Source organism: Malania oleifera, chromosome 9 (genome assembly GCF_029873635.1).
Source record: "Malania oleifera isolate guangnan ecotype guangnan chromosome 9, ASM2987363v1, whole genome shotgun sequence".
Classification (NCBI taxonomy): domain Eukaryota; kingdom Viridiplantae; phylum Streptophyta; class Magnoliopsida; order Santalales; family Ximeniaceae; genus Malania; species Malania oleifera.
In genome coordinates this window covers 26,617,856-26,645,800 of record NC_080425.1, presented here as the reverse complement: position 1 = coordinate 26,645,800, position 27,945 = coordinate 26,617,856, and the positions used below count along the sequence as shown (strand labels likewise).

At 35.0% G+C, this 27,945-nt stretch overlaps 1 protein-coding gene and 1 non-coding gene across 2 annotated transcripts; both read left to right on the top strand.

Annotated features, from left to right (window-relative positions):
• Nucleotides 1–5,541: 5,541 nt before the first annotated feature.
• On the top strand, nt 5,542–5,647 carry LOC131165115 (small nucleolar RNA R71). The gene has a single exon (XR_009139437.1). It is a non-coding gene; the product is annotated as a small nucleolar RNA R71 (small nucleolar RNA).
• Nucleotides 5,648–15,564: 9,917 nt separating this feature from the next.
• LOC131163977 (uncharacterized) lies at nt 15,565–20,887 on the top strand. Its single transcript, XM_058120845.1, has 8 exons — nt 15,565–15,827; nt 17,819–17,883; nt 18,025–19,385; nt 19,481–19,559; nt 19,654–19,785; nt 19,862–19,990; nt 20,180–20,322; nt 20,431–20,887. The coding sequence occupies exons 1-8, from the start codon at nt 15,683–15,685 to the stop codon at nt 20,693–20,695; spliced, it is 2,319 nt and encodes a 772-aa protein (XP_057976828.1). The 5' UTR covers nt 15,565–15,682; the 3' UTR covers nt 20,696–20,887.
• Nucleotides 20,888–27,945: the final 7,058 nt, after the last annotated feature.

Genomic DNA, 27,945 nt, shown 5'->3' with positions numbered 1-27,945 from the left:
GTTGCTGAGAAATAAAGATTTCTTTTGGATGCTGCCGCACTTCAATGCCTAAGAAGAAGTGGAGTAGCCCCAAGTCTATCATCTCAAATTCTGCGCATAAGCCTTTATGAATGTTGTTGACCTTCTCCTCGTGGTCACCTGTAAGCATAAGATCATCTACATATAGTACAATTATTACATACATCTCATTCTCCTTCAGTACATATAAATTTGCATCAGAGGTACTTCTACAAAATCCATAATTGGTGAAGAAAAAATCAATCCTCTGGTACCAAGCTTTGGGGGCTTGTTTTAGCCCATACAAGGCTTTCTTCAACCTACACACTTTGTTGTATGAATTTGGAAATTCAAATCCTGGTGGTTGCGTCACATAAACTTCATCTTTAAGATGACCATTGAGGAATGCAGACTTCACTTCCATTTGAAATAGCACCTAGCTTGTGTGTGCAGTAGTAGCCAAAACCAGACGGATTGTTTCCATGTGGGTTGTTGGTGCAAAGGTTTCAGTAACATCAAAAACTTCCACCTGAGAAAATCCTTACGCTATAAGGCGAGCTTTGTACTTTTCTAAAGTACCATCAGCTTTATATTTTACTTTCCATATACCCTTCGTGTTGATTACCTTCCTATGAGGGGGATGATCAATAATCTCCCAAGTATCATTTTTCATGATACTTTCATATTTAGCTTCCATAGTCGTTCTCTACTTTGGATCAACCAGCGCTTCATCTAGGCTACTTGGTTCCTTAAGTGTACTGATTATATCAGCCATTAAGGCCATATTTACCAAGTGTTCTGCTGATCGATGTTGTTCCTCTATTCTCTTCGACCTTTGAGGTCCATCAGGTTGTGGACTTTGATTCACAGGTTCTGGATTGCCTTCGTCAAAGAGCTATTGTACCCACTTGGGGTGTGGCTTCTGAACAAGTGCTACTAGTACAACAGGCTGGTTTTGAATTTCTTCATCATTCACCTCAATCTGCTGCTTTGAGTGAGGCACATGGTGGGTTATTTTATCGGTTGATGATAAAGTGGGCCGATCTTTATCTCCCACTGAGTGTGGTCCTTCATCAAATATCACATCCCAACTTGTGACGATCTTCTTTACCTCTACATCATATAGACGATATGCCTTCGATTATGTACTGTATCCTAAGAAGATGCACTTGCGACTCTTGTCATCTAACTTCTTTCGACTGTCAGCTGGAACATGCAAAAAACATCTGCAACCAAATGTTCCAAGATGAGAAACGAAGGATATCTTACCAGAATAAGCCTTGTGAGGTGTTTTATTCCCCAAAGCTTTAGTGAAGCATCGGTTGAGGATATACACAGCTATATTAACAGCTGTAATGACCTGAAAATTTAAAATGATTAAAATAATTATGAAAAATAATAAATTAATAAATAAAATATTAAATATTAATCAAATAATTAATTAAGCATTATTAAATTAAAGTAATTAAATAAATGGTATGATATATATATATGTATATTTATATTTATATATCTATCGTACCATTTATTTAATTACTTTAATTTAATAATGCTTAATTAATTATTTGATTAATATTTAATATTTATTTATTTATTTATTTATTATTTTTTCTAATTATTTTAATCATTTTAAATTTCTGGGTCATTACATTCTTCTCTCCTAAGAAAATTTCGTCCTCGAAATTTCCTTACCAATTCATTTTTTCTTCATTTCAAACATTCATAAACTCATTCTATTTCGTACATCCATACCATTCATAACATAACATCATCATATAACTTTGCCAACTATCCATAATTTAACTAAATCATTACTTTTTAAATCATAAATCCATACCTGCTTCTCTGATGGTATCCTCCTTAGCCTGAAATGTATACACTAGGGCCGGAGCACCTCTTCCTAGTGGTACCTGCTGCTTCCCTTTGTCTTGGTTCGGTGTAGGTACAATCATCTATAGTTCCAAATAGTTTCTCTTAATATACCCTTGTTTTCCACACTTGTAACATTTGGAAGTTCCATACCAGCACTCACCCCTATGCTTCTTATTGCATCTTTGGCATATGGAGGAAATCTAACTACCCTGCTGATCTGAATAACTTTGAACTCCCATCTCCTGCGTCGAGCCCACTGCATTTTTCCCTTTCTTCCCAGATCCCTGACCACCCTCATACTAAAAGCTGGATGGTGCGGACCTCTTCTTTTGCTCTGCAGGCTCTACACTACCCTGGATGTTCTTTTCTAGCACCGATGCTTTATCAACTAGGTTTGAAAAATTCTGAACCGGCGGTATTGTAGAGAATCTTTCCAAGAGTACCGTGGCAGCTTTCGATGGTCGAATCGGTGAGAATCGGGCCCAAAAACTTAGAAAGAAGGAGAGATGGTCGTGGAGGAGTGGGAGTTGAGAGAGAGAAAGCATAGGCTTTTGTTTGCAAATTTCCAATTCCAATTTGATGAGATTGCATGCAATAGTGCAATCTTACTAACCCACTAACCAATATAATAATATTATATCTAATATTATATCATATAACTCCAATTTCATTTACTTTTTTTTTAGATTGCTTACAACCAAAGCCCACTAACATATTATATTATTATTTATATAATATCTACTTTAACTATTACATGCAACCTTATCTAACCACTAACCTCCACTAACATATTATTATAACTTACTTTATCATATTATACTATATATGATATATATATATACACACACATTTACATATTACTTTATCATATATATATATATATATATATATATATATATATATATACATATATATATGTGTATTTATATATCTATCATACCATCTATTTAATTACTTTAATTTAATAATGCTTAATTAATTATTTGATTAATATTTAATATTTTATTTATTTATTTATTATTTTTCCTAATTATTTTAATCATTTTAAATTTATGGGTCATTACAGCTTCTACCCAAAACGTTTTGGAAGGTCTTGTGCCTTCATCATTGCTCTGGCCATCTCCATCACAGTGCGATTTTTCCGTTCCACAATGTCATTTTGTTGTGGAGTTTTTGGTATCTACAATTGGCTCTTGATGCCAAATGTATTGCAATAATTGTTGAACTCCTCTAATGTGAACCCGCCTCCTCGATATGTTCGAAGTTTCTTTAACTCCAAACCTGTCTCATGTTCAACAAGTTTATGCCACACTTTAAATTTTCCAAAAGCCATAGCCTTATCACGAAGAAAGTACACCCACATCTTTCTACTATAATCGTCGACTAACAGCATAAAATAGAAAGATCCTCCTAGATCAAGAGTAGTCATTTTACCACAGAGATCTGCATGTACCAGCTTTAGAGGAAGCTTTGATTTGTTGTTGCTCTCTTGTGGAAATGACATACGATGTTGCTTGCCTAGCATGCAAGCTTCACAAGGTTTTGCAGTATAAACTACTACAGGTAGATCAACCACCATTTCCTTTCTCTACATCTCCTTCAAAACTACATAGAAGATGTGTCCAAACCTTTCATGCCAAAGTCTGCTTGTTGTATCTCTAGTTGTTGCGGCAAGTGCCACAAACTCATATAGGTTATTCTTTCAAATACCTTCGCCCACAATGCTGCCTTTGTTATCAATGATCTCAGCTTTTGTTTTCATAAATCGTACTTCATAGTCACGATCAGTGATAGCAGCTATAGATAAAAGATTCCTCTTAATTTGAGGAACATAAAGGACATTTGAAAGAGTTTTACCTTGGCCATTCGTGGTTTTTAAGGAAATGGATCTAGTGCCCTCTACTGGACACTTTGCTTTATTTCTGAAAATCGCATTCATAGGTTCATGTAAAGGCTTAAGGAAACCATACCAATCCTTTTTTATGGTCATGTGTCAAGAAGCTCCACTATCAAGCACCCATGAGCAATCTCTTGGTACTGTTTAAGCAGTTGAGCACATTTCTTCTGTAACCATGAAAAGATCTAATTCTGGTTCAGCATAATTTGCTGCCTGTCTAACATTCCACGTAGGCTTCAACGTTCCGTTCTTTTCATCATGGATACGTTTTCTGTAATCCTTGTCTGCATGCCCCTTTTTGTTGCAGTAGTAGCACGTACCTAGAAAATCTCTTCTTATTCTTTCCCTTCTTCTTTTCAACATTATTGTCCTTTCCTTTGATCTGCATAGTGAAAGCACTATTGCTTTCATTTTCTTTGATTCTCAGCCTCATCTCCTCCTCTAGCAATAAAGCACAGAATTCGTTTAAGGTTAGTGCAGGAGTTCTAATCTGCGTGTTAAGAGCAGTTACAAGACTGTCATATTTTGATGGCAGCACTCAAATACATCTTCGAGATAACTCCTTACTAGTCTTTGCTATACCCACTACTGCCATCTGATCACACAAATTTTTGATTCTGGTGATGAATACTTCTACCAATTCTCCGTCATGTGGCTTTTCTGCAGAAAGTTGATTTTCCAAATTCTGAATGTGTGTCTGGTTCCATGTTTCATATTGATTCTTCAAACCATTCCAAGCATCTGCAAGCTTGGATGTATGCTAGATCAACGTAAGTACAGAATCGGATACACTTGTGACAAAAGCACAAAGTGCATCTGCATTCCGCCTCTTTCATGCTTTGACAAGGGCAACATTTAGAGGGATGATAACCTTAGGATTGGTGGGATTAGGCGTACCAATCGGTTCTAGATCCATACCTTGAGTTGTATCAAGTAGTTTATATGAATCCAGAATAGCACTCATCTTGAACTTCCACAAAGTGTAGTTCATGTCTTCTAGCTTTCCTTCTGTGAATGTTGGTGGACGTATCCGAAGTGCTGGTGGAGATGCAGTAGATGAAGATGAAGTTCTTGCCATTGCAACATCTCAAAAATTATAATTATTTCTTCTTAGTAGCCTTTAGCTCTGATACCATGTAGAATAAGAACACCAAGATTTGTTTTGAAGAAACGATTGAAGAGATAACACAAATTTTTATTACAACAATCTATCCAACCATGCACTCACTAGATGAGCTTCAATGGAGAAAGGACAACAAATAGAAAAATAAAAGAGGACACAATCTTGCAGTCGAGATGTGTGTATTGCTCCAGTGGGGGGAGGGGGTCTTATTTATAGCCTCTGGTCCTTGGAAAAAGCACATGGGTGGCTCACCTACCATGGTCGACTTTGACATTAGTGGCCGACTTTGACATTAGTGGCTATCTTTGACATTAGTGGTTGACTTTGACATTAGTGGCCGTCTTTGACATTAGTGGCCATATTTGACATTAATGACCGTCTTTGACATACCGTGCCCACCATTCACATTGGATAGGCCATACCGTCCTCGTGTCTCGGAGGGGAATGTCTTCTGTCTTCGTAGTACCATTGCGGTCTACCACTTCAACCTCATCTCAACCATATGTCAGGTAAGTGTGCCAATTAACTCGTGGGAGGTGGGCATTGCACACATATACACCAATAGAAAGTACCTCCACATGATGCATCGAGAATGGATCTATCGCGCTCAACTAAAACCTCATAGAATGTTTGAACTAATTGTCACCAAGGGATTTGACGATGTGGGCATTTTTGCAAAAGGTCCGTAAAAGGCTCCCATATCTCAAAAAATTGCTCACCATCTATCTATGATAAACTAGTGATGGCCTTCCTAAGCTAGTTAGTCTTCCTGATGGGGAAGTACTTTAGAAAATCGTGCTACATGGTGGCCTAGGTAGTCACCAAGTTTGGCTCTAAAGAATTTAGCCAGTATTTGGCTTTGTCCTTCAAAGAGAATGAAAATAGCCTAAAGCAAAGGACATCATCGCCAAAGTTGGATATGCAGATGGTGGAGCAAATTTCAAGGAACTCATCAAGATGCTTATATGGATTTTTAGTTGAATTCCCATAAAATTTGGGAAGCATCGAGATGGTGGAAGTCTTAATTTCAAATTACACTGCCTCGACATCTAGGAATTGGATGCAAGACAGTGAAGCGTGTGCATTGGGTGTGAAATAGTCTCTAAGGGGCCAAAGAGGTTGCTCCTCCGCCGCAGGTCGATGGGGAGTAAGAGGTTCCAAGTTGTGGTTTTCATTATGGAAAGCGGGAACTAGTTGGCACTCGACCATGTCTTTAGAATCAAAAGACTCGGCTAATTATGGACTAGAAGTAGATTTCCTAACCAACCTATAGGATCTCTCAATCTCAGGGTCTATAGGAACTAATTTGGGATCCAAAGATCTCAAACCCTGCATATAACTCTTTAGCATAGAAAATCAAGCCTTCAAATAGCAAATAAAAATAAAAACAAAAGAAAATAAAAAATCACGTAGTAAACTACACTAAGATTTGGCTCACTACCATAATTAAGTCGCCGGCAACGGCACCAAAATTTGGTAGGCTCACCAAGACTTAGGTGCTTAACTACCAAAGATAATATTTATAAACCTAACTAATCCCAAGTTTAGTAGAACAAAGAGTGAGTTGGGTGTCAATCTCAAGGACTCAGTGCAGCGGTCTACCAAGTTAACCTAGTTTACTACGCTGGGACAAGAAGAAAAGATGGAATTTTGGTTTTTTCTATTAAACTACGAAAGCAATTAAATTTTATTAAAGTTCTTATGGAAAGCAAGTCTCAAGTTATGAATCCAACCTGATTGATACGCGATAACTGTGTTCGGTCAATTATCCATACTAGGGTTTCAACGGTCAAACAATCCGCTCGAGTGGCTTAGCGAGCTAGGTTCGCACCAATCATCCGGAGCACGATTTGGAGAATAGGGTATACCTTATCCAACAAACATGAATTCCTCTCTAGCAAGTGTACCCTATTACGGACAATTGACTGAATTCTAGCTATGCTGTTCTAACCTAGGGTTTCATCTCAACTAGAGAACTAAAGAAATTAGCTACTCATGGTGCATGAAATTAAAGACAAGGTATTGAAAAACAAAATTGATAGCATGACTTTTATAAAAATTTGGAATTGAAATAAAGTAGGAATTGGAATACAATTGAACTTGCAACTTGAAATTAAACAAAGTAACGTAAATTGACAATTGAAGGAAATCTAATCTAAAGGCACCCAACCGCACTCGAGGTATGTCACGGGACCAAAGAGGAACCAAAGGGGAACCCCTAATCATCTATTCAAAGTTTGATTTTACACACATTAGGGTTACACGCACAGAAATTAAAATTAGGAAACTTTTGCCAAAAATCTCGCGCAACAGATTTTTGAACTCGATAACAATCAACCTGGTCGCACCCTAAGTTATCTTGGTCGCGCCCCTAATCGAGAAATTATGGAAAGTCTTCAATTCATTCTTTGTTTAGTTTCTGACATCATCGCCTAGGTCACACGTCCAAGGTCTCTTGGTCGCACCCTAATCGGGGCATTCTATGAATCTTCAGTTAATCAGCACTTTGGAGTCTTCTGGCTAGACCTGGTAGCTCCTTGTGAACATGGCCATGCTGCTTTAGCCGAATCAAGGCCTTAGAGACCTAATCAAGCACTTGGTCGAGCCTTGTGCTTCCAAGTACTTGGATTGACTCCTTGCACTACTTAACTTCTTGATTTAAGCTCCAATTTCTTGAAACATGAAACATACCACTTGTAACTCCGAACAATGATAAGAAAGGATAAATTACAAAGTAAATGAAGACACATAGGTAAATGGGGGCCTAAAATAGCATATTTTAGGAACACATCACATTGGTATTTGCAAAAGAATATGATAATTGATTTGCTATCCCTTGCAAATGTATAATCTTTTGAACTTCAAGTTTACTTTGATTTGTGCTAGAATTTAAATGAAATCAACTCATAGCATTCCATGTGATTTCATGTTGTGCTTCAGGCACTGATTTTGCTCGCCCTAATGTAGGGAATACTGCTTCATCAAAATGACAATCTTGAAATCGTGCTTTAAACGTTTAAATCACCTGTTAAATGTTCAAGATATCTAATAGTAGAATGGGAATCAAAACTAATATAGATACCAAGCTTATGTTGAGGACCCAATTTAGTTCTTTGAGGAGAGGCAATAGGAACATATACTGCACAACCAAAAGTTCTTAAATAAGAAATATGAGGTTGTTATCTAGAAACTAATTACATGGGTGAAGGTTTATTGTAAGCAGTTGGCCTTATACGAACTAAACATGCAGCATGAAGAATAGCATGTCCCCAAACAGATAAAGGCTATTTGGTTCTTATAATTATAGGTCTAGTAATGAGTTGAAGTCTCTTAATAAAAGATTCAGTTAAACCATTTTGTGTATGTGTATGAGCAACAAGATGTTCAACATCTATTCCATGTGACATGCAATAGTTATCAAAAGTTTGGGATGTAAATTCACTAGCATTATCCAAACAAATTAATTTAATTAAATAATTAGGAAAATGAGCTCGTAATCTAATCAGTTGAGAAAGAAGTTTAGAAAATGCAATATTACGAGTAGAAAAAAAAAAAAGGGAAACATGTGACAATTTAGTAGATGCATCAATTAAGACCATAAAATATCTAAATGGTCCAGATGGTGGATGTATTGGTCCGCATATATCACCATGAATTCTTGGTAAGAAACTAGGAGATTTAAGAGTTATCTTTGAAATAGATAGTTTGACAATTAATTTCCCTTGAAAGCAAGTAGTACACATGAAATCACTTGATAAAGAATCCTCTAGTTCTTCAGTGCATGACCATATGAATTGACAATGATTCTTCACATCATTACATCTTTAGGATGTCCAAGACGATCATGCCAAAGTGTAAATAACTTTGGGTCATTGTACTTCTAGTACAAGACATTACATGATTCAATTGCTTTAATCTTGGTATAATACAATTGTTGACCTTATAAGTCATGTCCCGTTTTGATTATGACAAATACACTGGAATTTAATGTTTGCCAAGTTTGTGTGCAAGATCATTTTGGCAAAATCATATGGCGAAGTATGGTGACTTGAAGAAGATGAAGTCCCAAATTTTTATCTCCTTTGTTCTTTATATTTCATTCAATTTGGGTCTGTAATATTTATTTAAGTCATGGTCTGTAATAATTAATGCATTGCATGCATGATAGGATAGATAAGCTCAATGACCATAAATTGACTTTAGGTCCCTAAACATCACATGAAAAGGTCCCCATAACTTAAAAGTTTTACCCATATGAATAGGGGTGATTTCTGATAAAAATTAGGACCTTAAATGAACATTGACAGGGTTTTGATCGACCGAATCTTTGTAATATAATTAATTCGGTCGACCGAACTGAACGAAGTCAACAGTTTGACTTAAGTACGATCGACCGTCTATTTTTGAATAGTCCTTGGTCGACCGAACTACCACGTGTCTAACACCCCAACTGTTCGGTCGACCAAATTTTCAGCTCTATTTGACCATGGTCAACCAAATTGTATGAATGGTCAACTGAACTTTTTGTTGGTCGACCGAACCGTAAACGGTTCAAAATTGTCCGAATATGGTCGACCATATTCTTTGTTGAAAAATGTCATGGTCAACCGAAGCTCATAAAGTGGTCGACGGAACCCTTAGTACGATCAACAGAAAATTCTCGGGTTGGCAATTTTTACCGAGGTAAAACCAAGGTTATTTTTAATTAACCATAGTTAAACTTTTCTAAAAATACTGAATGAGTCCGGAATGGTTATATTTTTTGGAGTGTCTATAAATACTCCCTCATTTGGTTTGATTAGAATCGAGATTAGGAAAAGTAATTAGGAAAAATTCTCTCAAATCTTTTGTACTCCTTTTGCTATATACTCAATATTCCAAGTATACTTTTTCATACTCTCTTACATACTTATTAGCAAATATCATTTTGAAATAGAGAGTTTGTTTTTCTAGTTCTCCTCACTTGCAAATCAATTGCAAGGTGTAAGAAGATTTGATTGTTTTATTGTGTGCATATTTCAAATCATTTCCTTAGGATTACTTTCTCATATTCATACATATTTGAAAAACCTTTTTGAGAGTTTTTGCTTGATTTTTTATTAGCATAATATTTCGTATATAAATATTTGATTGGGATTAACTTGTTTTTAGCTTCTTAGTCTTCATATTCAAATTGCAAGACTTGAGAGCTTGCATATTTTATTTGATAAATATTTTGCAAGTTTAAACCCTAAGTATCTGTTGAGATTATATTTGATAAAATATTTATGTGATACTTGATTACGGTTTTTAGGTAACCTTGAATATTCACTCGTTGAATATATTATCTTGAATTAAATATTCAAGATCTTACTTGAGCATAAATACTATTATCTGTGAGTGCATCGATTATTGTTTGTGCATATTGGTACATACTTGCTTAGTTGAGAAGCATTTGAATTGTACGCAATTTTATTTTCGTACTTGTAATCCAAGCGTGGCCTGAGGTGAATATTCTCCGACCCGTAAGGAAAGTTTGTAAAGGTTGAGGTCAGCCTTGGTAATTTCACAGGTATTGTAAACGGTGTCGCTCCACCCGGTAAGCGAGCATTAGTGGAATCCTTAGGCTTGCAAGCTGAGGCGGGGACGTAGACAGTATTGGCCGAATCCCGATGACATATCGTGTGTGCACTTTATTCTGCAATTTATTTACTACACATGTATGTTATTTTCATTAGATTGTGAATATTGCGCATGATTTAATTTTCGTATATTATATTTATCTGCGCATTTGGGATTGCATAGATAGACCGTAGGTTGTGTTATACTACTACTAGACATTGAACCTAACTGAATTTTTAATACCTAATTCACCCCCTCTTAGGAATACACCAATTCCGACAACAATTTAGAAGATAAAGTTGGCAGTTTTTTCTAAAATTTGTTTCTTCCCAGAAACAATAGAAGTAATATAAAGGAATTCTATACTGCCTTCATTTGTAGTTTCAACGTGATATCCATTGCGTCTTAAATCTTTAAAATTTAACAGATTTATTCTAGATCTGCTGGAATATAAAGTTTCATCAATTTGTAATAAAGTACCATTGGGTAACTTTATATTAACTCTTCTGGAACCTTCAATCAAATTTGTAGAGTCAAATATTGTATTAACATTTGTTAAAGATATATTTAAGTAATGGAAAAATAGCCTATATTGAAGAATTGTGTGTTGTAGCATTATTAGCTAAACAAACTTTTTCCATAGACATTTTAGAATCGATCAAAACTTTAGGATAATCCACCCTACAATACATTTTTTTTGAAAAAAAAAAAGTCCATTATTATCATTGATCATAACAATAATAAATACGATAATTTATTTATTGAAATCCAAATACAATATTGCTTTACTTTATGTTTTAAAATATTACATCATTATTTTTGTCTTGATTTAAAAGGATATCAGCAGCATCAAGATAAATAGAGTTAGATGGTCCAGCATGAAGTTCTATTAGAACATCATTATCAGCAAATTTGTTTAAACTTATTTACTGTTGAAATTGGTGTATTCCCAAGAGGGTCGTGAATTGGGTATTTAAAAATTTATGCTTAGTTTCAACTAAACTCCTGTAGCAATATAACCACAACCTAGGGTCTATCTAAATAATCGTAAACCCAATCAACATATGTGAGACATATAATGAATCAGGCATATAACATACATGTGCTGAAAATGAAAGTGTAGAAAATAAATTGCGAAAATATAAAGTACACGCACAATATGTTATCGGGGTTCGGCCAAAACTGCCTATGTCCCCTCCTCAAGCTCACAACTAAGAGGATTCCACTAAGGACTCACTTCACGAGTGGAGCGACATTGAATACAACATCTTATCAGGATAGTGCACCTAACTTTCCTAACCGGGTCAAAGCCGATCCGGGACTTTTTACAAGGCAAGTCTCCATCTTCAGGCCCACGCCTGGAATACAACAAATAATCAAATTTGTGTACAAACAAATGTGCTTCTTACACTAAGCAAATATGTACCACTATGCTTAATCAATTAATACACTAACATATGATTGGATATTAAGTTCAAGTGAGATTTTGTTAACTAATGTGTTAATGCTCGACAGTATGTATGTCAAAGTGTGTATGTGAGAGTAAGACTTTTGATTTCAAGATAATGTGCTTGTAATGTGATTAATCAAAAGCTCTCTATAACCCTAACCAAATATCACAATAATATTTGTCAAATGTAAAGCACAAAAAATAATAGGGTTTAAGCTTGCTAAAGATGTTTTTGTTAAAGCACAAAGTAAGCAGATGAACCTTGTAATGAGGATGCAAGATCTTAAGCCGAGTAAGAGCTTTTCCCTATCAAGTATTTATGAATGAAATATAATAGGAAAAATCTTAAGTTACTCTCCCAAAATCAAAGTACAACCAAATACAAGTGAGGTAGAGTTTGATCTTGTAGGATGAATATGACAAACCAATCTCACTCAAAATAAATGGCTAGATGAATATAGGAAATGGATTTTAGCAATATATTTGAAGAAATATGGGAGTATGAATGATTTTAGCCAAAATGATTTTCAAAGAAACTTGGCTAATCTCAAAACCATAATCAGCTCTTAATTTTGCAAATGAGAAGGTATTTATAGAGTTGAGAAGAATTATAGTCGTTGGGGACACGCTAGGTATTTTGAAAAAAGATTAAATGAATTTAATTAAAAATAATTCAGTTTAACCTCGATTAAAATTGAGCAACTCGAGAGGTTTAGTTGACCATTTTTAAGGTTCGGTCGACCGAGTTACTCAGTTTAGTCGATCAGAGTGTATTTGAACTGCGGATATGGTCGACCAAACTTGAAGCTATTTCAAAACCTCCGAGGTTTGGTCAACCAGGTTAAGTTTGGTTGACCGAATTGGGATGTTTGGTCAACCAGGCCATTTTTCTACTTCAAGTTTGGTTAACCAGAGCGTTGGGATTTTCCCACATGCTAGTTTGATCGACCAGGGTGTTGATGTACATTTTAAGGACGGTCGACCAAATGGTCAAACTTTTGACCTTAAGGAGGTTCAGTCGACCGAAGTGCTCTATGTGTTGGGGTTCGTTCGACCGAACACACCAACTTTGTGCAATTCAGTCTTATTCTTCTTATGAAGTCACCTCTATTCACATGATAATTAATTCTAAGATTATGGGGGACTTTCATGCAATATTTTGGGTTCTATGGTCAGTCTAAGGTCTTTTGAGCTTATTTATCTTGTCATGCATGCAATGCATTAATTATTACAGACCATTAGAATTTAAATATTATAGATCCAAATAAAACTTAATTGAAATACAACAAATAAATATTCTGGGTCTTCAATTTCTTTGAAGTCCATGTGTACCATATAAAACTTCCAATTGATCCTGTACACAAACTCACTAGACATTAATACTAAAGTATTTTTCATAATCAAAACGGGATATGACCTATAAGGTCAATATTTACACTTTTTTTTTTTTTATAGAGGCTTGGTATAGATCTACTAGGTGTCTGGGTGTACAACAGGTACGCGACCAACGGTCTTTTCATCCGCATCTGTAGCATTTATTTTCATGATGCCTAGGTTGTTGATCCTGATCAATATCCCGTTTCTTGGGATCATCCCCATTTTGAGGGACTGCAGCCTCACGTCGATGCCGGTGATTATTTCAACTATGACCATGCCTGCGGCCTCGTCCTTGACCACAAGATGTATTCATATTCACTCTAGGGAATGAGATTGAACCAGTTGGATGAGTTTGGTGATTTTTCATCAAAAACTCGTTATTTTGCTCAGCAACAAGAAAGACATGATATAAGTTCAAAAAATTTAGTAAATTTTCTCTTTTTATATTGCTGCTACAAAAGCACATTAGTGGGATGGAAAGTAGTAAATGCCTTTTCAAGCATGTCTTTATCAGTAATATTTTCGTCACATAATTTTATATTCGAGTTAATCTTATGCAAAACTGAGTTATATTCACTGACTGTTTTAAAATCTTGCAACCTCAGGTGCAACCATTCATATCGAGCATTTGGTAAAATCATAATCTTTTTATGGTCAAATCTAACCTTTAAATTTTTCTATAAGATAAGTGGGTCTTTAATAATGAGGTATTCGGTCTTTAACCTTTGCACAATCCTACAGGGATGCGGTATTTTCATCTAACATAGTGTTTCCCAAGTTTATTACATTTAGATGAATATCAACATCAAGAATTCATGATAAATAACTATTGTCTTTGATATCAAGAAGAATAAATTCAACTTTACTTAGGTTTGACATCTGAATAAATTAACAATAATAAGACAATTTAGAAAAATAAAATGTAAAAATTGAAATAAAAGTGAGATGACAATAGATATAATATTGCTTTCATCATTCTGGGGGGTACTTAAATATGTTTTTCTAGGAACATGATTTTTTCCTTAATTTGTATTCTTTAAGAGTATAATTTCAATTACAATATGAAAATGGATAATAATTTACCACATCTTCCGGAGGTTTCTACCTTGTCTGGAGGATAAACTTCTCACTTTTCAGGGGTCGATTTTAACATCTCTTCGAGAGGTTAAAAATATAACCTCTTCAGGAGGATCATCTCTTATGGAGATTTAAATATATAGTCTCTTCAGGAGAACTATCTCTTCGAGAGATTTAAATATATAGTATTTTCAGGAGAACTATCTTACCATCTCTTCTAAAGATTTGTACTCTTTAAACTTTAAAAGACACATTTTCTTTTGTAAAATATTATACTCTTGTGGAGTAAAACTTATAAGAAATAAAAAAATAAAATAGGATTTAAAGAAATATCTCAATTGGTTATAGTCTTGTACTGATAATGTGTTATAAAATATGCAGGAAAATAAATAAAGATGAGACAAAAATTTACGTGGTTCGGTTATGCCTACTCCACGGGCTAATGGAATAAAAAAGTTTTACTATTTCGGGAGGAATTATAAAATGATTTGGAATCGATCTTATGCAAAATATCTCTTTTTTCTTTGTCTCTCATCTTCTCTCATCCTTTCAATATGTCTACTCTCTTCAAGTAATTTTTTTGTAGATTCCAAAATGAAAGGGAGGGGGCCCTTTTATAGTCCAATGCATGGTGGTGAAAGATGAAGGGGTAGGAGATAAAGGAGTGGAAGATGAAGGGGCGACAACCATTCATATTTTTCATATTATAACTCATTTAGTCAAGTGAATTTGCAATTGAATCAAACATTTTTCTCCCAGTCATTTAATTTTCACATATTTAATGATAATATGACAATAATAATAATAATAATAATAATAATAATAATAATAATAATAATAATAATAATAAGTTCAAGAAATTGAGTATGGGTTGATTTCTAAAATCATGTTAGCAGACAAAATCTGGGGAGACACACCTGTGCGGCCCAGCACATGGATCATGGAACGGGAATCATGTAGGGGTGGACCCAATCCTAAAAGACTTGGCCCAATAGGTTCGGCCCATGACCCGGACTCTTTATGGGCCTACTAGGAAATGTTAAATCACGACAACACCCTTGTGATTCTGCTGCTGTGACCAACTTGTCCGAAGCCGCCCGTTGCAACGGCTAGTTACCCGAAAGTCACGCATTTAAAAATCTTCCTATCTTTTCTGCAAACTCCAAAGCAGTGCCAGAAGCAATACAACCCACCATTGACGCTCCCAATTCCCATCACCACCCCCCCCTCCCCCCCCCCGCTTTCCTCAAACCCTACCGCTCTCCTTCCCTCTCTGTCTGGACCAAAAATGGCGGAAACTCAGTCTTCGCCGACGAACTCCGTTGCCGACGACGAGTACTATGAGAAGATCGAAGCCCCAAAGTTCGTCGACTTCAAAAGCCCTGACTATCGGCGTCGCCCCAACGACCGCTACTGGTTCTGCTCGCGCGTCGGTGAGATTTATCAAATCCTAATCTTCATTCAGATTTAATGTGTTTTATGCAATTTCTTTTCTTTTTGTTCCGGTTCATATAATTTTGACCGACTTGTTGAAAATGTGTGGCATATCTAGTTCGTGCTATTTGATTTGCATATAAAATCTTCATCTTTATTTTGGATCTGCATCTGTGCTGCTGCGTTGGATGCGAATTTCTTATTTTTAATAAGATCAGGGGTTATTATCTGTCTTTGGTTCCTATATTGTGATGGATTGTACAGGGTAGTGCTCTGACGAATATAGATCTGGGTTTAGGGTTTTGAGCATTTTTGTTCTTGTTTCCTAGCTCAATATGTATTCGTTAGGCCCTTCTTTCTAGCATTTTTTAAATAACTAGCCCTGCTTTTGAACTGAGTTACGTTCACTTTAGTTGTGGGAAGCAAGAAAAGAACTCACAAATGCTTCCAAAAAAAAAGCGTCTATACTCTGCCTTTTATATACATTTCTATTTCATATCATAAAAACTGGAGTAAATCTCCAGTTTCTGTGGTGGATTTAAGTATTTCTCTGCATAAATTGGAAATAAAAGTTGTTCAAAGGATTATAGAACTTGATTTTTTCTTAAGATAATATATTTTGTAAAAAGATGTGTTGAAAACAATACTTTTCAAAATGGCATAGAGCTGCCCAATTTATAATGATTATTTTAAACCTGGTATGTAAAAATTGAATTTTGAGAATTAGATTTCAACACTAATCAAGTTTGCGGAACTCCATTTGTCTTCCTCAGCACGTGTGGCTTTGCTCTCCTCTCCTATTTGAGTGGGCAAAAACTGTAGAGCAAGCTATTCAACTCCATGCTTTGTTTTTCCATTGTTTTGTGTATGTGTAAACGCTTACGTCACGTTTGATTTGCAGTATGGAATGGGTTGGATTGAAATAGAATGAAAATTTGAATGGATAATATGAATAAATCAAGTGATAAACTAAATTCTATTTCGCCTGATTCCATGGCATTCTTATGTACCAATGCAGTAATATTGATTTCGTTAAATCCCTATAATAGCGTTTTTGAAGCTAGATTGTAAGGTGTTAGGTTTGTCGTCTCCCAAATCAACCCAATCATTGGCTCCACTTTGAAAATTTATCCTTGATATGGATAATTAAAAATGTGTGGGGTTAGGTTATATATTACATATGAGATTTCTTGAGATTTGACATATGTGTTGTACTTACTGCTAATCATTTTAGAAGAGCTTATAAGACTATCTGTAGGCAGAATATATGTTTATACTTTTAAAAAAATTGTAATTCCGATATTCATATTTTCTTTCCTTTTCTTTTCTTCCTCTTTTTTTTGGGGGGGCGGGGGGTAATATCCTCTCCAATGTAATTCATAATTTGCAGTGATGTTCTTTGTTTATGAATATAAATTATTTTATGATAAATAATATTAATAATATAGTTATTTAATTAGTAATATTAATAATATAGGTGCAGTATTTTCGTCACTGTTAATATATTAGTAATTATAAATCATAATATTAATTTGAAACTATGTTTATCATGAACAGTAATTTGATTCTAAAAAGCAACAATGATATAATCTTCAATAATAATAGTCATTGATGTTGATAGTTTAGTCATTATTAATCAATGATTAGTTTTAAGATAAGTTTACAACTAGTAGTATTTCTATTATAAATAGTAATAATTATCAAGAATTCAAAACTCGATTTTGTCTTGAAATTTTTTATGGTAAAGAACCAAGATTCTGAAATGTGTATCATTAAAAGAAATGGGATAAACTCTGTTGGACAACCCATATTAAGTGAATAGACTCTGTTGCAAAGCTGACACAAGGACTATTATTTAATTGTCAGATCCATATATTAGATGGGATTAACAAGGACATCTAGGTGCTCCTTTACATGTGACGTCCAATTAAATTGGCCTAAAATTTTCTTTTCTTGAAAGTGAATTTGAGGTTTATCACCTAATTGTCAGGATGTGACCAAAAGCATGAAGAGGAAATGGACCCTGAGGAGATATACAAAAATTTTGTTCACAGGGTAAGTTTTATCTTTCCCTTTCTTTTTCTTTGCCACAAACTTTCTTCAGTTTCTTTAATATAGATAGTGTTGCCCTCTGCGTTTTATGATTGGAAACTTTGATGCATCAACTTGGACATGAAACAACTGAGAACTGTATAGGTTATGGCAGCAAGGAGTCCCAATGTACGGCTTCAGAAATTGCAAAATAGGAAATGCCCACTCTCGGCCCCTGCAAAACCATCAAAGCCTAGATTGGCACTGATTTCTTCAATTTCCCATAAGATAGCCACTGCAAAATCAACACACTTTCCTAAAGCCAGTTCAACCCCAAAAGCTAAAGCCATAGCAAAGCAATCAGATGGTGCTGCTAAGGCTTTGACTACTCCAAGGAACAAAAAGTGCCTCCCTAGTCCAGATCCTTTCCGTAGTGTTCGGAACCCAAAAGCAATAAATGCTACTGGTGTGACTAAGAATACAGTAGTGGCAAAGACCCTGGTATTTCACTCTCCCAAGAAAGTTGTGAGGACTAAAGTTTCCCAAGAATTGAAAGCCCCCATATCCAAGTTATGTGAAGGGATCAAGAGGCTTGAGATATCCAACCAAAACCAAAGCAAGTGTGTGTTGGGTTGTTCCAAAAAAAAGGCAACTTCAAGAGACATCAAACGCAATTACAGCAAGCCGTGGACTGTAGAGGCTTCAAGGAGAAAACGGGGTTCATCTCAAAAGGTCAAAGCCAATGCCTCATCTAAAAATTGCAAGAAAAAAGAAGCCAAAGACTTGCAGGGATTCCATGGTTCCGTTCCTTGTGAAACAGTTGGAAATGATTCCAGTGATATGGAGATTGATGAGAAATCAAAAAATGACTCTCTGGAAGTTCAGTTTCTATCAAATAACTCGAGGAGTAATAAAGGTTATGAACTGTGCCCAGGAACTGTGCAAGCAGGAAATTGTAGATCTAAAAACTGTAACCAAGAAATCGGTGGTTCTACATTAGAAAGGTTGCCAATGAATGAGAATTCAGCAGCAGCATTGTCAGCTTCTACCCCGAGGGCCAACACAAGTTCCCCTCCAGAGTCCCAGCAGGGGAATCCAGAGGATGAAGGCAATCTGAAATTGCAAACTTTTTGTGAAGAAAGTGATAAGGGGGAGGAAGCAAGTGAATGCAGAGGGAAAATAGAGTTGTCTGGCAGGGAGGTTTCTAAAGGAGGAGTAGCTCATGACAAATCAACAATTAAGAGTGGTGGCAAAGAAAATGCTTCAGCATATCATGACAAATCAACAATTAAGAGTGGTGGCAAAGAAAATACTTCAGCATCTGATGAAGACAATGACATCCAAGTCATGGAGAGTGATGACAAAGAAAATGCTTCAGCATCTGATGATAAAGAAAATGACACCCAAGTCATGGAGAGTGATGACAAAGAAAATGCTTCAGCATCTGATGATAAAGAAAATGACGCCCAAGTCATGGAGAATGATGACAAGGAAAATGCATCGACAACTGATGATGATGATAACAGGTCTGAAATCTACAGCATATTTCTTTAATTTATTTAAAATGCTCTCCTAGCACAATCTTTGAATCATGCCCTTTTGTGCTAATAATTGATCGCAGGGACTCGAATCTTAACTATGATGGTCAATGTGGAAGAAAAGTTATTGGGAGGCAGGATAGTAGTGAAAACACCCAAAAGGTAACCTGTTTATTACAACATTAAATTTCGTGTTTCATATACTTTCTACATACAAGTAAACGTATTGATCATTCTGCACATGAAAATGACATAGGTCCCTCGAAAGCCAGATAGAGCATTCAAAGGGAGCTTGACTTCTGCAGCCGCTGTTGCGAAGTATAAAAAACCAAAACCAACACCAAAACCAAAACCAACCAACCCGAAGCCATTCAGACTACGAACTGATGTAAGAGAATTTGTTCTTCAAGTTTAGTTTAGTAAGAGTCCTAATTGTGGAATCTCTGACAGCATTTATCTTTTAGGAAAGAGGGATTCTTAAGGAAGCAAACCTGGAGAGGAGACTTCAAAATGTTGAACGCCTGAAAGAAACTGCAGCAGTTTCCAGGTTTCCGACTGCCAATTCTCAAAGAAGACAAAGGAAGGAGCTCCCGGTAACTTTTTCACTCTTATTTTAACATATTTTTGCTTCATTCAATGTTTTCTAATCGGTGCAAGACTTATTTTCACCAGTGGATTAAGAGAGATATCTAGATTGATAAAATCTTGTTTTATAGAAATGAAGAGGACCTCGAACAAAATAAATACAGCCGGAAGGTTTAATCTAGTTTAAACTTTTGCAGCAACAAGACAGAACTGATAACAAGACTACAGAAGTTGTGGACCCAAAAGCAGGTGGAACAACTCCGCAAAGACAGATTTTGAATTCATGTGAGAAAACCGAGACGTCAAAATCTTCTACAGAACAGCCTTTCAGGCCCAAAGGGTGAGTTATCAGTTCTTTTTATCTTTTATCATGCCCCTAATTTACAAAGGAGTTTTCATTTTATTTTATTTTATTGTTTAGACTAAATTTAGTTTGCTACGTTTACAGAGTCCCTCCAACCAGTAAGACTAGGGTTGCCATTGTAACTCCACCCTGTCGACTTAGTGTAATCAAGGAAAGCCCATCAACAATTCTAGGATCCAAGAGCACAGAGAAGCAAAATGAATGTGGTGCGGCCCAAGAAGCCAAAGCTTCCACTTCTGCTCCCCCCAGGCCTTCTTCATGTGGAAGAACAGCAGCAATAACCATCCCAAAGGGACCAAAGTTTCAGAGTGTCCGTGTGCCGAAGAGCTGCACGAGGAAATTGGCTTAAGTGATGTTTCTGTTATTAACTTCGTGGGTCAATCGTGTATTTCTTCATGTTCAATTGCTGCATTGAATTTTTCTGCTTTCTTGAGTTATCGCATGTTGTAACATTAAAAAACAAACAGGATACCAAAATGATCCAAATTTTCTTTGAATATGTTTTTTTTTTTTTTTTTTATCCTTTTGAACTTCTGTCTGCTTTGCCTCTTTATTTTTATTTTTTTTGGGTGTGTGGGATTCAAGAGGATGGATCACTCCTTGTCATCTGTCAAGAAATAGTTGTTAAATACTCCTGAAAAGCATTTGGATTTCCTGGGGGATAATCCGAGTCCATGCCTGGGCTATTGATTTACAGGCAACGAAGCAGCAGAGCCATGGCATGTTTTTTAACCATTCAAGGGACAACCCAACTCCTACATTTTCATTGATTTGAAAATATCAAGACTTGAAGGTGCTTTGTTGATTACCCTGGTGCAAAGTAATGCTCTTTTCACGGTTTAAGTGATTTATGAAAATCAATGATCAAGCAAAGAAGATATAAAGAATTTGGGCCCTGGTTGGATCAAGAATATTCTATTTTTAATTTTTTAAATAGTCACAAAAGTGTCGCCTTCTTTTCGAATTTTTCAAATTTAAATATAAAATTTAGAAAATATCTTTTCTTGTTTTCTATATTTCTAATCTTACTTTGCGTATTGGAAAGTGTGGAATTTGGATATTGGACTTTCATTATCTTGTACTATTTGGAAGATTAAAACCCAATTATCTTTTTTGTAATTATTTCAAAATCTAAAAAAAAAAATGAAATTGTTCAGCATAACAAGCTTTATTTTTTCTACCTTTTTAATACAAATCTTGGAAAACTAAAATTTTTTTAATATAATTAAAATTTAGTTTTCCTTGTATTTTATTTCATGTTAAATATTATTAAGAATATAAATTTATTTTAATATAATTAAAAATAAAAAAAATAAAGACATTTAAAAAAAAATTTATTAAGTTGTTGTATATTTTATTTTATTTTTCACTTTCCTTAACAATCAAACATGAGAATTTGATTCTTTCATTTTTTCCCTTTCCTTTTTCCTAATGTTTTATAAGTTCCAAAATGACCTTAAGGAGTGAAAATATAAACTAGTTTGAATACCCATATTTGATGCAATGGGCTTGCCATGAATATGTCACCATTGCTCTACCCAATTTGCAATCCTTGTTCCGGACATTGTCTTATTGTTCCCAAAATCGTAATTCCCATCTAGTATTTGTTTGGCTTATATATTTACCACAATCTTTCAATCCCAAGATGTTAATCATTGAATTCTACCATTTAATGGTGTGATGATGGCTTTTCACTGCAATTTATTGTTGTCATGTGCCAAGCTTGTTTAGAGCCTTATGCTTGCCTATGAACATTTCTTTTATACATATTGGGTGAGTAACCATCATGTGAATGCCAGTGTAGATTTTACTCTTTGGGTTTTTATGCTATCAAAATGAGATTAACATAAAATGTCCTCTACCCAAAGAGTAAAACTAGCACTAGTATTTATAATGCACTAGTAATTACAAACTCGTTTAACTTGCCTCTCTTGATAAACACATGTTGCTTACAAAGGTATAATGAAATGAATTTTATTGCTTTATGGTTTATTGCATATCTCGTGTTTACTTATTTCTCACTGCATATTTTTTATTTAATGCACGGGAACTTGGTCTACATTCAATTGACTAGTTAAGCTTGTGTGGAACAACTAATGCTAGATGACCCTTCAGATGGATAGAAGTTTTCTACCTATGACAATTGATATCAAAGCTTGGTTTAATAGCTTCATGATTTAGTTGCCTTTTGGATTGGTTTTTTCTGAAGCATTAGTGGGAGAAACATGCCACACTAATACAGAGAGACTCAATGCATTAGAGGTGGAAGTCTAGACCATCAACCATGCGCCCATAAAGATGGCCCAACTTAGGGAAAGTATTATGCATTAGAGGGATCCCAAAAACAATGACAACGTGCAGTTGATGAATTTTCAAAAAGATATGTGATTAAGAGGAAGTGCTACACACTAGATGGGTTAAACTACCCAAGATGTAGTCGATGGTTCATGCTCTCAGGAATGCCAAATTCTGTAGGGATAGAATATACAAAAGCATGGGTACACAAGAGCATTTGGTTGTGCTCATGATGCTAAGGAGATGAGAACTTCTTGTTTGACATGGAATAGTACTTTCCTACGGTTAGGGATGACTTGAAGGAGAAAAAAGTGTCTATGGCTACAATTTACTTGAGCAAGGTTGCCAAAATGTGGTAGCTAGCCAAGTACAATGAGATTCTAAAGGTTAGTTTAGACATGATATTTGGGAACACTTAAGTAGAGAGCTCAAGGCCCAATGCTTTCTTGAAGATTGAGTACAATACTTGCAAAAACTACAGAGATCGTAAGTACATTGAGACAATAAAAAGAATATATTTAGCAATTTTGTGCTTTGATCTTGGATATGTTAGGACAATTAGAGAAAGACAAGTTTTTCTACTTTCTTGAAGCTTTGAAACCATGTGCAAGGGTTCAGATCCATTGACAAAGAGCTCAAGAATTGCCAACTGCATAGGCTTCTGCAAATTCTTAACAAACTATGATGGAGAGAATTTCCCTTTGCCCAAGTAGAATGGCTTATTGAGCATTCAATACACCTACTGGTAAGGGTAAAATTACATGTTTCCTTCGGCAAGATGCTCATCAAGTTTCTAATTTCCCTCATAATTTATCACTTAATATGTAGACACTCAATTTTATTTGGGATTATATTTCTCAATTAATTGAAGAATAAGAGATATTAATTGGTCATACAAAAATTGAGATGCCTGATTTCACTTTTTGAGGTTTTTGAAAGTGCGGTATGCTCGAATACCACTCGTCGGCCTAGGAGTATATAGAGTTAGAGGGGGGTGAATGGACTCTTTTCACGTATTTTGATTTTCTCTACAAAATAAAATTCTTGGCAAGATACAAGCAATTATATTACAATATATCAAATTTAAATCAAGCACAAGAAACAAATTAAAGAGTATAGGGAAAGAAAGCTTAACACCGGTATTTTAACGTGGTTCAGCACCAAACCTACGTCCATGTCTTGAGACCAACTCAAAGATTTCACAATCCACTAAGGAACCCCTTCACGGGCGGAGAAGCCTTACAACTCGGGAACAAATCCCTACTCGCTCACCAAGAGCCACAAGGATCACTAAGAAGCCTTGCAATTTCGGTTCAAAAAGAACCTCCACCAAATGGTTCACAATGAACCTTTTACAAAAAGATGATTGAATACAAAGAAATGCTCCTCAAATGAGCTAATATCAAATACAATATAATCCTCACACTATTCTCTCAAGGAATGATTCAAACAAGATTAAAGAGCAAGAGAGATTGAGCACTTGTGATGATAAATAAAGATGCAAAGTACCTAAGTTTTGTATTCAAAGATATTTTTCACTATTGAACTTGTAAATTCACCAAAATCATATTAAACAAGTCTAAAAACTTGTATTTATAGCCAAAAATGGGCTACTAGCCGTTTTATGGTCGTTGGGGTAATATATTATATGTTTAAATTGAAAACTAACTGTTTATAGACGCTGGGGACTGAATCCCGACGCCAGTCGTCGACTATTGGCCCCTATTTGTCGACTATTGGCCTCCATTCGTCGACTAATGGCCCCCATTCATCAACTATTAACATGCTCTGCTTGGAATCATCGATGAATTGCACGCAATCATCAATGAGTGCCCCAAATCATAAAATGTCATCAACATGAAAGTAGTAAATTTTTTTCTTATCTTTCCATAGATACCAAGATTGTCTTTTTTAGACTTTCCTAGCAAAAGTTATGCCCAAATACTGGAAGGATTTTAGGAAATTTGATTGGTGCATTACTGAGGTTTCAAACCCAACCAGGAACAAGTTTTTAAAAGATTATAACACTATTATGATTTAAAACTCGTCCTTATGAGTTTCCCTTTGAATATAAGATATCTTGTTTATGAAAATACATTTGAAAACTCATTTTGATATCTTATATGCTAGTATGTCCTTTATATAGAAATATACTTTTTTTTCTTAAGTCTTTAGGACATAAACTTGTTTTGTCAAAATCGAGACTAAGTATGTAAATGTTTTTAAAACTAGGATGTTAAAAACTTGTCCCTTATGAAAACATATTTTGAGTGAAGGATTCTCTTATCAAACTCTTTGATTTATCTTCGAAAAGTGTGAATGTTGAGTTTGTAACTTAGTGAAATCCTATATACTCTTGTGTCTTAGTATACATGTGCAAATTGTTCAACTCTTGCTCAGAAATCATGCAGAAATAAAACCGCAAGAGTTACAAAATATACTACCTCAAACACACTCCCCATTACATATAATTTTACATTAAGCTTCCTTTGGTTGTGCTTGAGTCCTTTCCGAGTGAGTGCCCATCTGATCTTTCCTACTTGACGTCTACTCGATCCGATCTTTGCCTTTTGACTAATACCTTCATGTATTTGTCACTTAAACCTGTATTAAACATGATCTGCAAAGATGGGATGCATTAGGAACAATAAATAGGTTAATATCATCAAAACACTATAATTATGATTATGTAGCCACTAAGGCTAATAGTTTTAATTACTCCAGTTGTGTTATACAAGGAGTTATCCTTAATTACGTTAAAGATTATTCCTTGGATAGAAGAAAACTTGCTTCCAAATACACTTATAAGACAAGGAAGGGGTTTCCTTGTCCTAAAAGGAAATTGGGGTTTAGGGCAACACCCCTTACTTCGCTTTCTCTATAAAAAGGAATCAAGGGAAAATCAAAGGGAAGGAGGATATGTTCAATTCAAAGTGACACACATTTAAGAGGAGACATACACTTTGGGAGAAAAAAAGAAGGTGAGCATTCACTTAGGGAAAAAAAAGAAAAAAGAATCTTAAGGTATATTCATCAATTATCCTTTTGGCAAGATGTTATAGGTTAAGGTTGAAGCATGTCTATGTGAGAACATGAATATAAATGCACTGTTTAAGTCAAATTTGAATTGTTTGATCCTCATGTGAATTGAAACCCTATATTGATTGCTTGGTCTTGTTAAAGTTTTGAACTTTGATGCTTGTTTGAGTTTAAATCATGATTTTCTTAGCCTACATGCATTCAAGTTGCAATTTTGGTCTCATGTTTGCATAAAGATCATTTTTGTTTTTCTTTTTAAAATTGGTATTTTATGCCATTGGTTAAATTGGGTTTGCAACAAGGATAGTAGTCATGCCATGGTTGCTAAGGGAAGATGAGGAATAAGAAACAAAAGAGAATAAGATGAAAAACAAAGTGTAATATTTTCGTTAGATTTCTCGTGTCTATAAAGAGTTTTAGGGCTCTAGGGAGTTAAAATTGGGCCTTAGGGTTGTAAAGGAGGTAGGAAGAGGTTTAGAATATCCTTAGATGGTCATAAAGTAGAGTCAACACTATTATTACTAACAACAAGCAACTTGGGTTGCACAAGGACCTTCCAACGAGTTTTAGGCAAATTTATTGATCCTATGGGTCAAATGATGGTGGTAGGGAGAGTTTTACCACATCAGAAAGGGTGGGAGGAGGCCCATGGAAACCTGTTGCACAAAGTTTAAGTTATTTTATTTTTAAAATTTTGTTTCATCTTTAATTGTTTTTTTTATTTGAAAATAAAAAAAAATACCAAAATTCCAAATAAAATACCAAAACAATTTTATTTGTTCCATTATATTTTATCTTAGTTTTGTGATTGTTTTGGGCATAGATGTAAGTAATGTAGAACAGGTTCAAAAAGTGAAAAACACAAAGGGGGGAGGTTTGAAAGTAAGTGTGGCTTTGTATTTTCTACATGATGTAGTTTCTTTTTATTTTGTGAGTGTGTTAAAGCTAATTCTGAGCTCCACTTAATTCATACGAGACAATGTTTTGGTTTGCTTTTATTGATTGGTATGCATACGTTTTAATTCATTCCATTTCGTGTCTATGTACGTGATGTGTCATTTTATATGCAATTTGGAGATACCTCGTGCATAGTTTTTGGACATAGTGATAATTTGTATATGTGAAGAATCCTTTGAAATATGACATGTTTTGAAGTTATCTTAGATAATTGTGAGTGAATTATATTGAATAAAGAATTTATAATTAAATAATCTGATGATGGATGTTATAGGGGGACGCAATAGCACTCTCGATTGACTTTTTTGAGGTAAAGGAATCCTTGTATTTTAAATAAGAATATCGTGAGAATATAAGGTGGAACAATATTGAATGGAAAGGTAATGTGAATGAAATCAAAAGACAATAAATGTAAATTGGTGATTATGCTTAGCTTAGTAGGCATTCTTTGTGGAACGAGTATATAGGGAATGCTGGTACCTTCCCCTCAGATAAACATATGTATTCTAAGAAAGCAATTAAATTAATGTCATTATTAGAAATAATAGAATTCACCAAATCTAGTAATTTGATGTCCTCTCTATAGAATAACTTAACTTCATGGATCAAAGGTCTTACTACATAGGATAAAATGTATTGTTTTAGAGAATCAATCAGCTACAAAAAAGATAGAGTCATGTTGTAACGACCTGCTTAATTTACTACATAATCAACATATTAAATACTCTGACACCATTAACTTATAACATGACAAAGTCAACCCGAACCCGTGGGTAACGGGGACACACCTGTCATACACAGCGGACACCTAAACAGCAGTAAATATAAATATCATCCAACCAACCATAGAATACAATACCAGAAATACTTACATTCCACTATATTCCTGTAGATGTATATATATACAATCCTCAAAACATCCAAAAGATAAACCTAGGATCTTGCATCAAAACCTACTGACCCTAGTTCAAAAACTCACCCTCCTAGAGGGATAGTAAAAACTGTCTCAACGGCGTGGAGCTCGGTCCGCTTGTCTTTCTAGGTTCCCTGAAATGGTTTAAGTTAGGGTGAGACACCTCTCAGTAAGGGAAATAAACTAAATACAATTGTGTGGCAACATAAATATTTACATGCTATAATAAATATACAGTACATATTGCATGCTTGAAAACATTGATAATATCATAACTGAATACACATATAATTTCATAATTATATTGAATCACACTGTATCTCACTATTCATAAAATCATCTGATATAACTAGTAGTTTTGAAATTTACCAAGGATGAATAGCTAACTGATGTCA